This window comes from Hoplias malabaricus, chromosome 12, assembly GCF_029633855.1.
Source record: "Hoplias malabaricus isolate fHopMal1 chromosome 12, fHopMal1.hap1, whole genome shotgun sequence".
In the NCBI taxonomy this organism is placed as follows: domain Eukaryota; kingdom Metazoa; phylum Chordata; class Actinopteri; order Characiformes; family Erythrinidae; genus Hoplias; species Hoplias malabaricus.
The window spans coordinates 26,444,768-26,461,091 of NC_089811.1; the positions used below are offsets into that span (position 1 = coordinate 26,444,768).

Sequence of the window (16,324 nt, forward strand, 5' to 3'; positions counted from 1 at the left end):
ACTAGACGTCATGTGCAAAATAAGACGTCAATCCCATGGCCAACTATTTCTGATTGGAAACTGCAGTGTTTTAAAGACGGTGTCAGACAGTCATTGATTCAGGCAGCCAGGTTTTCTATACCATAAACTTAAGGGACCAATCCCATTAACTTGCATGGCTATGTTCTTGCGTGGCGGAAACCCACACATAAAATTGAATTAAGGCTTAGAGTATCATCTAAGCCACTTATATTTTTAAAGCTTATATGTCATTTTGTTAAACGCATACACGTTTATAAGCTTTTAATCAATGAGAGCTACCCAAACTATTGCTGCTTGCTCAGTTGCATCTTGTGGCACACAAATATAAACACACACACACACAAGGGACTCTATCTTTAATATAACTTCCTGTAACAAGTTTAAAGATATAAACAAAATATATAAAGAAGTTAATACATAAAGATATGTAACCTGTCACTCAAATTATATACATACCTAATAATTAGTTTTGAAGGGACACAGACTTTTGCAAAAAAAAAAAAATAAAATAATCATTTCTGTTTAGAGACAAGACAAAATATAAAGGCATTGGTTTCAGGTTTTGTGTTTAAGAAATTAAAATACAAACATGGCATGAATGGAGATGTAAAGACCACTGAAATGCTCTAAAAAATGATCAACACAGATGGCATCCAAGTATGTTTTAATAATCAGAGCACGTCAATACATTTCTAGAGCCACAGGGGTATATATGGACTAGACATGGCCTTTGCATATATCAGCCCTAATAAGGAATAATGAATTTTGTAAGCATATCATGAGTGTGAAAACGTAATGTAGGTGTACATTTAACTACATGTCTAGATATCAAAGAGCACCACAGTTAATGAAATCATACATATAGGAGGCTCTAACTGAAAGTGAAACATACAATAGATTAGTCAGAGGCCTTAATTCATACAAAACTGCTGTGTATGGTAACCTACATTTAAGAAAGGAAGGGCTGGTGGTCGACATAGGATTAAAAACCTACAAGAGGCACTTTGAAATAAAAAGTCCGGTTAATTGCAAAAAAAGCAATACCAGTGAGGAGAGGTGCTGGTTTGCACACTAGTATTTGTATTGACTACTCAGCTCATTTGAGTCTTATTCACAATGAAGTATAGTGCAGTCAATGTTTATTTTGTTCAATGTTTGAAGTTTTGACTGAATATCTGAGTTAATTTAAGGGCCAAACAGTCCAGCTACATCATTGGAATGAAAAAAGTTGTATGAGTATTTTTGAAAGAAAATACAGACTGACATTTACTTCCTAAGTGGCTCAAGTTAAACATTTAGTATTTAAAATATCCTGTCTGCCTGTAATCTGTATCCATTTTCATGAGCAATGGATCACAAAAATATGCAGGTGGTAAAGGCTACTCTAGCTCAGTTTGAGGGATCATGTTTTTACTATGTTACAACACAAGGATGCAGAATGTGAAAATAAAAAATTTCATGAAAAACATGACAAAAATAAGACACAGACAATGGTGATCACACACAAAAAAAGTGTCATTGCAGAGAATGAGCAGATGATCATGGTGTATGAGAACTGACAGAACAACTTTGCAGCGTGTACATCTGGTTATTCTCCTTTCTTTCTCTGTTGAGGAGGTGAGTTAAACAAAACTGAGGAGGTCGCAGTTGAGTGACTAGGGTGCAGATTTTGTCTTTAGTTCAGCTTTCAAACAGCTTTCTGAAGGCAGTGCAAATCTCCTGGATCATGTCTGAGGTGGTGGTGGCTCGGCCATGTTTGTCGAAGGCTTGCCTGTTACACTGCCTAGTTAGCGTGGTAGCAGCAAACGCAGCCACCAGTGTAGGATTCATACTGGTAATGTGGAGCATAAGAAATAAATATTAATTTTCACTAATTCAAGCCCATTCAATTTGCCTGTATTTACAACTGCAGTGATTATACATCTTACCCTTTGGTTGCATCTGGGAATGAGGTTGATGCCCAATGAGCAAAGACACCAAGAGAACCAGAGAGCAGATCTCCTTGCCCCCCACATCGACGTCCACTCCCCTCATGACTACATGTCATTACTAGAGAGAGAGAGAGCGCAAAGTGGGGAGAGAAAAAAAAAATAATAATAAAAAAAAAAAAAAATGAATTAAAGCCACAAATTTTTAGAAAGCATGCAGGTTGAAAAGTGCTTAAGCTTACTGACCCCTACTGCCATCAGTGATTATATCCTCTTCTCCCTTCAAAACCAACGTCACATTGCCCATTGCTATACTCAGCTGCTGAGCACTCCGCTTGAGATCTGTGCTGTCCAGGGGCTCATGATGCTAAAAAAATAGAAACGGGGGCTTTATGCCACTGTCCAGTTCAATATATTGAAAGCATACTGTGGTATTCAGATGTATTAACTGTAGTGGTGATAGGAATCAGAGTTCAAAACAAATACAGACATTTTATTTACAATCAAAAATTACATTTAACCTTCAAATTTGTTGTGTTACATTATGCTGTGAAGTAGTGTGAGGACACTTTAATGGACACTACAGAAGTCAAGTTCCCATAACACCACTGTGGACAATTCTCGAGAACAGGACATTTCAAATCAAACAACTCAATGATTTTGTTTAAATTATTAATGATTTATTTATACAATATATTTTTAAAAGGTGGAATTCACTTTTTAATATAGAATAATTGTAATTAGTAATGGCTAGATATGAACATATTCCTCACCATAGCCTCATAGAGACGACTGAACTCCATAAAGTTGGGTGTTAAAATGCCTTTCTGATAAAACTGGATGACTGATGGCTCTTTGGCTATAAGCCAAAGTCCATCCTGTAAAGAAACATACATACACCCACAAACATTATGGATCTTCATCTATTTAACACCCAAATATCAGATTTAAAATTCAACAAAAAACTTGTTACTTACTGCATCAATGACAATTGGAATTCCTCTGGATTTTGACTTTTCAATGACCTCCTACAATGAAATCAGACAATACGTATAGCAAGGTAAACACATAAGTAAGCAAACATCTCTCTAGGAGGACGTTTTTACGTACCTTGGCAGTTTTGAGGATCACATCATCTCTCCCTAATCCTGGACCCACCACCAAAGTGTGTAGCCTGGGAAGCCATTTCTCAATCTCCTCTACAGCATTGGGACTGTCTCTGAAGGTTCCAAAACCACAGAGAAAACTCTGTTTACAAAAGAAATTAATAATCTACACATCTAAACAATAGCAACTCAAAGTTTTTAATCACTTAATGACTGGATAATGCACTCACAACACAGGATGTACTATAAGTTCAGGACTGTACGATTTTATCACAGTGGCAGCATCTTTAGTGCAGAAAACATGAGACAGATCTGCACCCTGAGGGGAAAAGTATGAATGAAGTCAGAAACTGGCTAAAGGCCTACACATAGATTACAAATCCTCAGGTAAATAGAGAGACAACTTACAACTTTTAATGCTGATATGGCAGCAAAATATGGTGCCCCAGTATACCTAACAAAACAGAAATCATTAAAAAGCTGGCACTTCGTTGGATTTTTTTTTATTTTTAGGTGTAGTCACTTACTCCTGACATCCTCCAATGACTCCGATGCGGCCATCTTGCCCCTTGTGCTTTTTGGATGTTAGAGGAGGAATGGTATTTTTAACCAAAGGGAGGACATTGTCCATGTTTCTTTGAACTGGCTTTCCCAGGGAAAATGACCGTTCTATCACTAAAGAGAGGAACACAATAACATCACTCTCCACCATCACAGCACCTCATTAATATCACGCTAAAAAGACAAATATATTTATTAACTCTGAGTAAATATGGTGAGTTCAAATAAGAGCCAAGGAATTTTTAGGTTTTGGGACATTTACTCAAGAGTATTCAAAAGCTTCACGAATTTTTTTTACATCTTCAGAACCAGCCATACTGAAGACAGGAAAAACACAGGGACCATTTGAGTTTGGCTGGTTTTCGCTGGTTAAAAGGACAGATCAAATTAGGGCCCAATTGAAACCACCATATTACATAGAACGTTACTCAAGGTCAGTACTGAACACCATTGTCTGTCTTGCGCAGACCTGGAGCATGCTGCTGACTACTGTTGGCGTACTCAGCTTCGGAAGCTTGATTGCTATGGTTTCCAAAGAAAATACGAGCAGAATGTATAGTGGGACCAGTCTGTGAGTTACGTATATGCTGTGGCGCAGGGGACGGTGTAGGTGCAGGTTTGCTAAGACCAGCAAACATCTGGCCCAGCATCTGCAGCATATGCAACTCTCTAGTGTGTTCTGTCTCCCTGCGGAGGTCTTCTGCTTGAAGCCTCTGCTCCTCGAGCCTATAAAAATTCTCTTCTGCCTCCAAACTCTGTTCAAGAAACTTCTCCATTAGCTTTTCCAGGGATAAGTTTGTGAAGCGCTTTTTGAACCGTTTTGCTCGGCTTGCTGAAGAGGATGGCACGCTGTTGGTTGGCAAGGTGCTCTGTTTTGATGGAAGATCTGTAGGAATACATGCAAAAGAACACAAAACAAAAATATAAGAGATCATATATTCCATAGTGCATAGTGTTATTTAAAGCAACATTTAAACCAAATGACCAATTTTGTTGATTACTTGTAGAGAATGCAATATTTACATTATAATTTTAAAGCAAATGTTATCACAGAGTAACATTTTAAATCTACAATCAAACATCTTAAAATGTTGACCCTCAGGGTGTGGTAGAGTAAGGCTAAGCATTTCAGCCTTGTAACTTCAGTGTTCCAAAGACAGTCCCAATTAGGCAAATTCTGACAGTCAGGGTTTCTTACATAATAAACCTAAGGAACCAATCCTGTCAACCTGTGGGGCAGGGAATTTGAGCAACACGTAAACAGTAAAATGATGGGTGGGGACAAAGAGACATGGAGGCAGGTCTCTTTGCATATTCATTGATCTTTGATCTGTGCATACAGGATGCAGGTGAGGGTTTAGAGTTAAAGAAAAAACGCTTTTAAAGCATTATGGGGGATTTTTCTAGAAAAAAAAAACTTCTAAATTTGTAATTTTGCTAATCGGCGAGGAGTTTTTGGTGTTAAATTGATGACAGGAGTGGGAGTTCAAAATGCTGTACATGCTAGTCAACAATACAATAACCACTGTTCTACAGGTTTAGAAATAGAAAGAATCATACCTGACTCCTTACAATAAAACTGCTTACAACCTGTGATCGCTGCTAAAGTAGGTTTTTTTTTATAATCTTCAGATAATTAAATATGTAAGCCTGTAACGTTTAAATTACAAGGCCATATTTTAGATGTAAAGCTCCTCAGGGAACTAAAATGATATTTAACAACAGCTCCATGAGTGGCGCTCTTCCTCACCCTGCTGCTGAGATTGTGTTTACTTCTATTCACGTCGTACGGAACAAAAAGTAAACTGACTAGCGAAGCTCACAATTTGCATACAACTGTAGGTATTCTTAGTTAGAGATCCAAACCGGTTTAAGGAAATAATGATGGATGAGTACTTACTGCTGCTGCCCACAGTCACAGGGATGGGGTAGGAGGGATACTCGATCTTCACCGGGTACTCCACGTTGGAGCACTCTCCTGTCCCCTCCATGTCCGAGTCCTGCGGCTGGTCAATACTCTCTCCATCTTCCTCGGTACCGTCCATCGTCTCGTCTCCTTCTACAGCCACACTATCAATGTCCTGGGAGTCTAACGCGGCCGAGGACCTGCTGCTCAATATCCTCTCCATTTCCTCGAAGAATTTAAACATCTTGTGGTACTGGCTGTTTTTCTTCGAGGCCTTTTTCGCTTGAAAATACTGTCTTTTCAGACTCTTTACTCGCACTCTGCACTGGTCCGGGGTCCGGTCATAGCCCATATCCCCGAGGCGACCCGCAACATCGCGGTAGACATGACTATTCCGAAAGTTTCCGTCCAGCGCTGTCTGGACGTCGTGCTCCCCCCAGATATTCAGCAGCGCTCTGGTCTCCGCGTCTGACCAGTGGAAACCGCGCGTCGGATTCATCAACATGGTGCAGAGTGTCTACACGAACAGGCGACGACTTGATACACAAATTATTTCCGACTCATGCGAGCTAACTCCCGCTCATTTAACGGTAGCCAGGTTAGCAAGATTAGCATCAAACTCTCTCGCTAGCAGAAGCCCGAAGCCTAGCTATCGTTAGCCACCTGGCTGAGTTACCTTTCCTGGAGCATGCTATAGCTCTCGGAAACACTGCAGAGAAACCGAGCCTTTTAAATATAGCAGCTTCGTGTGGTCAAGGCAAAACGATTCGTGCAAACATTGGGAAACGGTAACAAAGGTTCGGAGCTGCCGATTAATCCAAACTGGTTTCTGCAAAGCGGATTAAAACTTCCTCTCAGCGGCGCTCCGTAGCAACAACACATTGATGTGTCGTTGATCAGCGCCGATTCATTAATTCGGTTCTTTGAAGTGACCGTTGGAAGCCGACTCACACATAAGTCTGTTTATGTACGTAGTATGCAATTCAAAACCTAAGCATACTGTGCTTTTTGATTAATTTGATATTTGGCTTTATTCTGACGCAATGACACCTCATGAATTTTTTTTTGTTTACGTGCATTTGTTTGAGGATGACTTGTTTTCTTGATTAATAAATTTTGCCCATCTGCCTACCCAGTGATACATGGCACTCGAAATAATTCGCTGACTTTCAATCAATATTTGACATTAACTTTTTGAATGACAGATTTCATTTTTTTGAATACACAATTAGAATATTGATATGAAATTAAAATTGTATTTATTTAAACGGTGAAAATTCTGATACATAAAAGTAAATTGTAGGGAAACTGGTTAAACTGGTTACTGATTGAAAAACCGTTTGGGAGCCGAATGAGTCGGCTCTTTTTGATGAACCAAGTCATAGTATTTGCTTCACTGTAAAGTAACAACACATACGTCATTCGCAGTCTGTGTACTACGTCAGTAATAAGGCTCGGGAGAGTAATCTTGTACCAAAATAAGCATAAAGCCATAATCAAACACCACGACGTTACGTTCGTATTTTAAGCGATTTTTAATGAATCCTTCATTGATGACAATGTTTGACATACAAGCAATGTTCACCATCATAGGTCACCTGCCATCCTTTGAAATACAGAAATATAGCTACTAACGCTGATTTGAAATGAGTCTTAGCAAAAAAAGGCCGAATGTTAAAACCTCACACAGCCATAGCTGCAAGTTTAATAACCTGTATTAAATTATTTGGATTTACCTTCATCGTACAGAAGGGTTACCGTAACAGACAGGGCTACAGTTACAGCGCAGAGGAGCAACTTTGCTTCCATGCATTCCGTTCTTGCAAACTCTTACAAAATATCAACACTCCAGCGGATGAACCCTGGCCTTACCAGCGGAGCGACAGGGTAGTGCTTCAGCGAAAATGGAGAGCGCTCGTTTTAACAGCAACGGAGTCATGAGCTCAGGGTTTGAAGCTCGGGGACAGGTCCAACACAGAGAGAGATAATATGCGTGCGTGTGTGTGTGTGGGTGTGTGGGTGTGCGTGAAATACGCCCACTGACCAATCACAGGCCGCGAAGAAGCTCAGGAACGATTCTGATTGGACACGTAGGCACATGTCATAAAGAAACATTCTGTTAGTCTCGTGGACATTTGATGTTGATCACACTAGTGAGGGGCGTTCCAGGTCTTTCCAGTGAGGTACCCCCAGCCACCACATTTTTCTGAGGCATGAACAGCTTTAACAGTTATCTACCTGCAATTTAACCCTGAGCAAATCTTCGTCTGCCTTATAAATAGCCACTATTATTTAAATAGTACCCACAAACAGGCAGCTTGACCAAATGCAAACAACAAGTTAAAAAATAATGGGTTAAATAAATTAATAGGTAAAGTTAAATAAATTAATAGATATCAGAAGACGCAAAAAGGTACAACTGGGATCACCTCAAATTACACACACAACCCACAAATAAACCACTAAGCAGGATTTAGGCCTTAACTAGATCATTTAACCCTGAAATCAGCTTTAACTAAAGCTCCTTTCACACATGCATGGTAACCCAGAAACTTTCCAGATATTACCTGGAGGAGCTGTATGTGTGAACAGAAACACAGATTTATCCTGCCAGCCAACTAGTACATAGTCCGGACCTGTCCGAGTGAGCGCATGTGTGAATAGAGCCAACACTCCTGTAAGGTTCCGGAGAATCATGCTGTCTTTCACAGGCACAACTACACCTGATGTAAAACCATCACTTAAACCATGCAGAATCTAAAAAAAAACAATAAAAAAAAATCTTTTCAGCTGTGAGAATGTTTCTTATGCTGGAAATCTCCAGCTGTACATTACATGTGTGAAGGAACACATGCAAAAATATGCATGCAATTCTCCAGAGTTTTTCCGGATTTCATATGTGAAAACAGCTTGACAGAAGGAGATGAGCAAGATGATCTTATATGATGATTCACATTTCAGGCATAAATTACCCGTCTAAGTCTGTAACCCATGGGGTTATTCTTTAATACAGCGTTTTCTTATTGTGATAACTTTAGCTCAAAGTCAGTTTTAACCAATAGAAGGATAGGAAGGGGGTGATCTTATTGGCCCACACTTTGGGCTTAAATTACTGGGCTATCTCTAAAACCTGTTTTTAGGTATGCACAAGGATTTCTCAGTTATCCAGATAACTTAGGCCCAATATTATGGATTATTCAATAAACAGGAGCAGCTTATGGACTTAAAAAAACTAACCCTTGATTGAAGTGCCCTTGAGCAAGAAACCTAACCTGAAAACGTCTCCCTGGGTGCTGAGGTGGTTGGCAGCCCCCTGCTCCATTTATGTATGTGTTCACTGCCCCTAGTTTGTGTGAAGAATTGCTCACTAGTGTGTGTTTGTGTGTTCAGTACCACAGATGGATTACATGCAGAGAAGCACTTTCCCTAAGGGGTAATAAAGGTGTTTCTAACGGATATTTCAGCCGTATTTCACAGAGAGAACTTAAGGTGCTGCCACTACACCGTCTGTTGTTATATTTCACATTGCAGTTTGTGAACTAAATCTGCAACCGTTCGGTGGTGAGCAGAGGTCCTCTTTCCCTGTACAAGTACTGTTTTTGAGACCTAAAAAATGCATGTTCAAGTGTTCAGAGCCGAATTGGGACAAGGTCGCGCTGCTTCAGCGCTATAGGTTCATCATCCACCATGGTACAGCTCAGTATTTTACTGGAGCCTCGAACAGTTGAACGTTCCATCCATCCATTATCTGTAACCGCTTTTACAGTTCAGGGTCCAGAGCCTACCTGGAATCACTGGGCGCAAGGTGGGAATACACCCTGGAGGGGGCGCCAGTCCTTCACAGGGCAACACACACACATTCACTCACACCTACGGACACTTTTGAGTCGCCAATCCACCTACCAACGTGTGTTTTTGGACTGTGGGAGGAAACCCACGCGGACACGGGGAGAAAACACCAAACTCCTCACAGACAGTCACTCAGAGCGGGAATTGAACCCACCCAGTAAACATTTAGCCGTTGATTCAACGTTGAAATAACGTAATGACTGCCGTCTAATCAACGTTCTCTTAAGGTTGAAAATGAAAGTTATAAAGACGTCAAAACACAGACATTGAAAAGACAACTATTAGACGTATTTTGGACGTCCATTGACGTTATTAATTGGTCCCGAAATAAATTACTTGTATAAAACGAATTTTGAACGTCCACTGACGTTATCGATTGGTCACCACTTAACCAACTTATTAAGATGGAATTTGAACGTTCCATTGCCGCCCCAGTTGAACGTTGTTGAGGTTATATTTATCATAGTCCCTTCTTTATGTTTGGAGAATGTTTCTGTGACCCAGCCTTTTGTTTTCAACTACAGATTTAACAAAGTCATCTTGTCTGTCCCTACAACGACACGAATACACGGACACATCTCATTGTTACTGACTTTCTAACGAGTAAATCACATAAAAATCTCCGGATTATTAAAGCCAGAACACCAGAGCGAGGTGTTAAAATAAACGGGTTGTGAATCAGTTACAGCACGGTTATCAGTCAGACCCTTATAGAAATGTAAGTCAGTAATAAATATCTAGTTCCAGCGATGCCCCTTTATCAAGTGTAGATTACATGGTTGATAAAAAGTTAAGGTGCTTGATTTTAGAAATGTTCAAAAACATGTAATACACTAATTTTGTATTTTATTACTTGTTATTATTGTAAACAAAGACATTGATATGAAGCACCAAAGCTTCTCCAGACCTTCCAGTGACAAGGGTAAGTATTGTGGGCTTTCCTGTTTTTGAAATGCCAGAAAAACCTCTGACAATGACTGTATGGCAAATGGCGGTCTGGCTAAATTAGGCTTGCCAAGTTTCTCTTCGTTTCTAAACATGTCCCATTTGATGAGGCTGGATATGGACCCTTAAAAAACACACAATAAAATTGAAGCCTCAATCGGAGCATTAACTCAATTGGATATTTATTCATCTACAACTAGATATCGGACAAGCCCACTCTAAGAACCGATTCAAAGAGTCGATTCATTAGGGGATGACTCCTTTGAAATCAGGAACTGGATTCCTTGGAACTACTGTAAAGACCTATCAGGCAAGATACTGGTCGTGCTTCAGCGAAGATGAAGGCAGGTGCCAGATGGAGGTAGGGAGGTGTAGACTAGTTCACCGATTTCACAGCCAAAATACTCGGCTCCGCCTCTCTCTGAGGATTTCCTGCGTCGTCAGCGTTATTGAATTTCACTGAAGCTCAGCGAGGAGAAGTTTGGGAAGCGTTGTTTGTGTTATGACCGCTCTATCAAGAGGGTTAGGGAGCAAACTTAAAACGTAACAAATGCAGTGTCTTGTGAGAATGAAAGACAGCGGGTTCTGCTCTTAGACCGTATGGAGTGTGTTTAACAGAAATGTGGATTTGTTCGCCTGAGTGCTGAACGCAATGCCAGAACCTCAGAAGATGAAGAAGCCAGATGTTAAAGTGGTGATTCTGGGAGACATGAATGTGGGTAAAACATCTCTTCTTCACAGATACACAGAGAGGAAATTTAAGGACACAATCAGCACGGTCGGAGGGGCGTTCTTTTTAAAACAGTGGGGACCTTACAACATTTCCATATGGGACACAGCAGGTAGGACACAACCAGGTCCATATCTCAGAGTGTTTACAAAAGTCTTTTACATATATTACCGTCTTCTAATAATTTTCCTATGCGGAAATATATAGCATTTGTGACATCCAGTTCTTATACATGCTGCAGTTGCATCAAAACCCCATACATGGGAGAGATTTGTTTATTTTTAAACTTTGTTAATATTCCAGCAGTCATTACAGTGGCTGAGCATTTCACTTTCAAACTGCATTGTTTCTATGACTGAGGAATTCAGACAGCCAGGGTTTCTAACTTCATAAACCGAAGGAGGTCAATTTGAGCGGCAGTGTTGGGGATGGAGGTGTGAACTGATTTATTTTCAAAAAGCTACTTGCAAACAAAGAGAACATTTTCTAAACCACTTTAAAGACATATGTGGAGGTTTGATTCTTAAAAAATAGTTTGTAAATATGTAATTTTGATAAACAGTGATACATTTTTAGGGGTTTAACTGGTAGCCCATGACTGACTGCTGATTTATTAAAGTCCTTATAAACTTTTTTTGTTTTTTGTTTTAAATCCATCAAATTTAATGTGACACAGAGATTCTGCTCTGAGGTCACAAACCAGTAATATTTATTTGTTTATGAAATTTTGAATGGACTCATCATTCACCAAGTGTGAGACAGACTAAGCAATTGAATTTAAAGCTTAAATTAGATGACTTGGTGTTCTTCAGGTTTCGGCCTAACATCGCAATCTTAAACCAAAGACAGAACACACATTGGCTTCAAGATTGGACAGTTAGAAGAGATCTGCATTTTGTTGCCCTACATAGCCTTGCATATACTTATGTCAGTACTAGGTTCAATGTTGCTGCTCCCTCCCTCTGGAACACTTTTTTGACTTAAACCCTGGTCAAAAATTTATAATATTTCTCATAATACTTCAACTCCCAACAACCACTCTTGATTCTTCTTGAGCCCTTCTTTTCCCTTTTTTTAAAGTGACCTTGGGTATTTCAAAGGCAACATATAAATCTTACTTAATGATAATAATAATTATAATAATTTTAATAAACATTGTTTTTTTTAACTGTCTACATGTAAAGAATTACACACACACACACACACACACACACACACACACACATTTACCCTTCAGAAACATGAAATATATATTTTCCAGTCTGCATTGCATGTATAGAGCAGCTTTTATAATGTAGATGGGCTTAATATTACTGACCACAAATGTAACACCTCCAGTGAAATACAAGTGTCACAATATTCTGAAACCACAACTTTCTGTTAACATCACTTAGGCGCAAGACACAAGCCTACACTTGCTAAAATCCATTAGTAATTATAAACCTCCTGGACATTATTGTTGCAGACCCATTTCTGTGTTATATTCCCTGGATACTTGGCTGTTGAACAGCTTTTGTGGTGGGTTGAGTGTCTCTTATTAGGACATGAAAAGGTTACCAGTCCTTTCTGTAAAATTCCAAAAATATTTTAATGATAAAAAGTGGTAAAATAAAAATACACTTAGTAAGCTTTCTCTATGTTCAAAATCATCGTAGCATTATGACATTATGATCTTGATTACAGTATAGATTCTTTGTAAATGCTTTCTATTACTGATAAATATAGGACAATTTAATATTAGTCCTTGCAGTTGTTTTCAGCATGTGGCCGACCAATAGAACTGTTTAATTAGGCCTTGTGCACACTGTTTTGGCAATCATTGAACAGGCTGCTATGCTGTAAGACAGACAGATACGCTTGAGGTCATTCAGTCATATGACATGGGCTACAGAATATCATTAGGAGTCCAGAGTGTTGTGGCTTAGCAACTCTGCGCAAGTCCACAGTGGAGCATCTGAGTTGACATGTGTCCTTCCTATGAGGTTCCCAGTAAGACATCACGGGGCCTTCGTAGTTCCCCATTATAAAGTACACACTGCAGACAATTGAGATCAGCAGGTAAAAACATTAGTCACGAGATTTGTCAATACGTCTCAGTCTACCCCACACTCTGCACATTCATAGCTTTTCCTGTTTGAATTCTCAGGGTTTGTTGGTTTTGATCAGAGATGACCTTTTAACTTGTGGAGCTGGCCTTATTCTGCTGTATCGTACTATTTCTTTGCTGATGAAAGCATGTATGCAGCCCCCCCCCCCCCCCCCCCGGCTACAGTCATATGCTTTCTGTGGCGGATGACTGTGCATATTTGTGGTGTCAGTATGTAATGTTTTCTCATCGCTCTTAATCTGGATTCAATGAAAGGGTTATAAGGGAGTGGACAAGTGTGAGAGCTATTCTTAACTCAGTGCTTATCTGTTATTCAAAGTACACTTATTTTAATGGTAAAATTAGTTGTCAGCGGAGTGACCCACATTTACTCATGTAGCACACTCATTTCCTTCTTCTTTCTATATGTGGTGTTCTACTAACCTCCCCCGATCCTGTAATTAGAACTTAGTAATATTGTAAAAATGTACAATGTAGATTCTCTTCATTTATTCCTGTACACATTAGGAGGAAGTGAACAGTATAGCATTTTAGTTGAAAGGCTTTGATACTTCATCCAGCATATTTTTTGAATAAGGAACAATGCTCGCTCTCACATCCTCAAAACAGGCCTAAATATGCCCACACACTGGCTGCTATTGTAATGAGAATTGAGGGCTGACGACTACTGCATATTTGTACAACAGCAGGCCCTTTTGTTTGACATAATGTAACTTGCTTTTAAACCTGGCTTTGTGTCTGTGCGCACATTGTTCATTAATGAATTAAATCCACTGTCTCTTATAACTTGATATAACTGTAGAGAAGATCTACTGCTCAGCTGTAGCTCTAACAAATCAGCCAAAGAAGGACATGGATATTAGCAGCTCTTTTGCTGGAAACCATCCACACCTTGTTTTCACCCCTGGGCTTGGAATCATCCTGCTTTGGTCATGATTTATTTATTCCCACTCTAACATACTTGGTCCAATTAAAGGAACACTTGGTAAGATTTGGGTTTATTGCTCGTGGTGCTCCCGCTAGTGTCATTTATGTTTACAGAACTGTACTGAAATCAATGCGGAGGGAGATTACAGAACATTGATCCTGATTCTGCCTGTCTGGTCCATATCTTGTGTATAGGTCGGGAGCAGTTCCATGGCCTCGGCTCTATGTACTGTCGTGGAGCCGCTGCGGTCATCCTTATCTATGATGTCACAAACTGGCAAAGCTACGTGGAGCTGGAGAACCGCTTTCTTTCATTAACGGACACCGCCAACGATGACTGTATATTTGCTATAGTGGGCAACAAAGCTGACCTCACTGACCTTCAGGCCCACATTACAGACACAGAACCTGGACAGGAGGCTGAGTCTGAAGCTGACGCTGCACCTGTAAACCTACCTCCCTGTCCTTCTTCTCACCTGCTGCACAAACAGGTGAACAGACAGGACGCTATGGCCCTGTATGGACGTGTTCTACATTACAAAGGCCTGGAGGAGAAGGCCTGTCTGCCTGCTGAGAAAATGTGCTTCGAGACTAGCGCCAAAACAGGATTCAACGTGGATGTGTTGTTTGAGACAGTGTTTGACATGTTGCTGCCCTCCATTCTGAAGAAAAGGAGTGATGGGGAGAGCTCCACTGTGGACTTGGAAGCCCCTAGGACTCACAAAAAGAATAAAGCTGGATGCTGTAGCTAGGAGCAACATTGAAGGGACAAAAAAGCTGAATCTATTTTACTGACAATTACAAAGCAAAAGAAGTTTGTTTTGACTTCATGAAGTAAATTGAGAATCACTGAGAAATTTGGACGATGCTTCTCTAAACACCCCTAAGTAAATTTGAGTATTTAATAGCAAATGGTGCACATATATTCAGAGTCAAAATCTAGGTTATGTCTTATTTACCATCCAGTAAGTCCTAGATATTATCCTGATCAGTGTGAAATACAAAATTCAAAGTGCTGTGTAGTTAATTTTCATAAAAAGCTGTCTAACTAAAATAAAACAGTCTAACTAAAATGCACTGAAAGGGCTGTCAGATTCCAGCTGTTAAGCTGATAAAGAACATGGAAATGATTTTGGTTGCTACAAGTAATGACACTGCCACATAGCTGGAGGGACCCGGTTTCCTGGGTTCAATCCCTGTCTTGGGTCATTGCATGAAATTTTTATTTTCCTCCCACAACACACATTTTTGCACTGAGAAATTCAATTGGCTGTGATAAATTGCCCAATAGTGTGTGTGAATGACAGGGTGAGTGTGTGTGATGTCTTGCAATAGACTGGTGCCCTGTCTGGGGTGCCCAATGAAAAAAATAAATGAATGAAATATGGCAATTTTTTTTTTTTGGTTGTATCTTCAGGCAGCATTGCACTGTTGTTTCATGCTGTATTATTACATCATACTGCATGACTTCCTATTTTCGTTTTTGCTCACGTTTGACAGGACATGTTTATACTTAGCACTGTTTTGCTCATGTGCAGTTATTCATATTGTTTTGTATTCATTTTTGTTGTCTGTAAAGGTGCTTTGTGACATCATAATGTTGTAATAGTATTATGCAAATGAATTTGAATTGACCTGATTTTACTCATAGTAAATATTAATTTATGGTAGATTTAACTATGTTCTTTACCTGTGATAACTAGAACATATTATCCAAAGTAATGCCCCAACATTATGGAATTTGTTCCTCACACTTATCAAGAACATGAAGAAATGTTCTTTACAGGGGTTTCATGTTCAAGATGCATATTCTGAGAGATGATATGAGGAAATCTGCACCTATTGGGCCCATCTCAGTGATCACAATAGTCACTATAATATTTTGATTGTTTTATGTGATTATACATATAAGCCCTGATAAAAATGAGTTCAGATGCTTTTATTTTTTTCTATCCTTATATATGTGTAATATGATTTATTTTATATAAGGTCCCTTATCAGGAAAATGAATAAAGAAAAAGTTGACGATGTTGGCATTTAGATAATCATCCTTTTATACTTATTTTAATATTTAAAAGGTTTAATTTTCACATCATAGGCTGAGAAAATAATGACCCAATTGTTGTGTTATGATTTTTTAAAAATGTATAAAGAAATCGAGAATTTATTTAAAGTGTCTATGCTTTGTTTTGTTGCTGCAGTGATTTGTGCAAAAAAATGAAACATAACAGAAAAATAAGAAAT

The 16,324-nt window shown here is 39.3% G+C and overlaps 2 protein-coding genes across 6 annotated transcripts; one reads left to right on the forward strand and one right to left on the reverse strand.

The window, feature by feature from the left end:
* Nucleotides 1-441: 441 nt before the first annotated feature.
* naxd (NAD(P)HX dehydratase) lies at nucleotides 442-7,511 on the reverse strand. Of its 4 annotated transcripts, none has more exons than XM_066641260.1 (11): nucleotides 5,517-6,645; nucleotides 4,065-4,502; nucleotides 3,583-3,730; nucleotides 3,464-3,509; nucleotides 3,286-3,374; nucleotides 3,060-3,168; nucleotides 2,927-2,977; nucleotides 2,723-2,827; nucleotides 2,196-2,316; nucleotides 1,950-2,070; nucleotides 442-1,852 (listed from the first exon to the last, which is right to left on the reverse strand). In XM_066641260.1, the coding sequence occupies exons 1-11, from the start codon at nucleotides 6,025-6,027 to the stop codon at nucleotides 1,702-1,704; spliced, it is 1,890 nt and encodes a 629-aa protein (XP_066497357.1). In that variant the 5' UTR covers nucleotides 6,028-6,645; the 3' UTR covers nucleotides 442-1,701. The 4 variants fall into 4 exon arrangements, with proteins under 4 accessions (XP_066497357.1, XP_066497358.1, XP_066497360.1 ...); XM_066641261.1 differs by having other exon boundaries at nucleotides 4,086-4,502; nucleotides 5,517-6,628; XM_066641263.1 differs by lacking the exons at nucleotides 4,065-4,502; nucleotides 5,517-6,645 and adding an exon at nucleotides 7,395-7,511 and having other exon boundaries at nucleotides 444-1,852.
* Nucleotides 7,512-10,715: 3,204 nt separating this feature from the next.
* On the forward strand, nucleotides 10,716-16,201 carry rab20 (RAB20, member RAS oncogene family). 2 transcript variants are annotated; one of them, XM_066641000.1, is made up of 2 exons: nucleotides 10,716-11,173; nucleotides 14,276-16,201. In XM_066641000.1, exons 1-2 carry the CDS (start codon nucleotides 10,969-10,971, stop codon nucleotides 14,830-14,832), a joined length of 762 nt encoding a protein of 253 aa, XP_066497097.1. In that variant the 5' UTR covers nucleotides 10,716-10,968; the 3' UTR covers nucleotides 14,833-16,201. The 2 variants fall into 2 exon arrangements, with proteins under 2 accessions (XP_066497097.1, XP_066497098.1); XM_066641001.1 differs by having other exon boundaries at nucleotides 10,716-11,158.
* The last annotated feature ends 123 nt before the right edge of the window (nucleotides 16,202-16,324 follow it).

Excerpts from the sequence above, each read along its gene's own strand:
- rab20 (XM_066641000.1), top strand. The coding sequence starts at position 10,969 with ATGCCAGAACCTCAGAAGATGAAGAAGCCAGATGTTAAAGTGGTGATT. Across the intron at positions 11,174-14,275 it reads AGCAGGTAGGACACAACCAG|GTCGGGAGCAGTTCCATGGC; the intron begins GTCCATATCTCA and ends TCTTGTGTATAG.
- naxd (XM_066641260.1), bottom strand. The coding sequence starts at position 6,027 with ATGTTGATGAATCCGACGCGCGGTTTCCACTGGTCAGACGCGGAGACC. Across the intron at positions 2,978-3,059 it reads TGATCCTCAAAACTGCCAAG|GAGGTCATTGAAAAGTCAAA; the intron begins GTACGTAAAAAC and ends ATTTCATTGTAG. Across the intron at positions 2,828-2,926 it reads TTCCAATTGTCATTGATGCA|GATGGACTTTGGCTTATAGC; the intron begins GTAAGTAACAAG and ends GTTTCTTTACAG.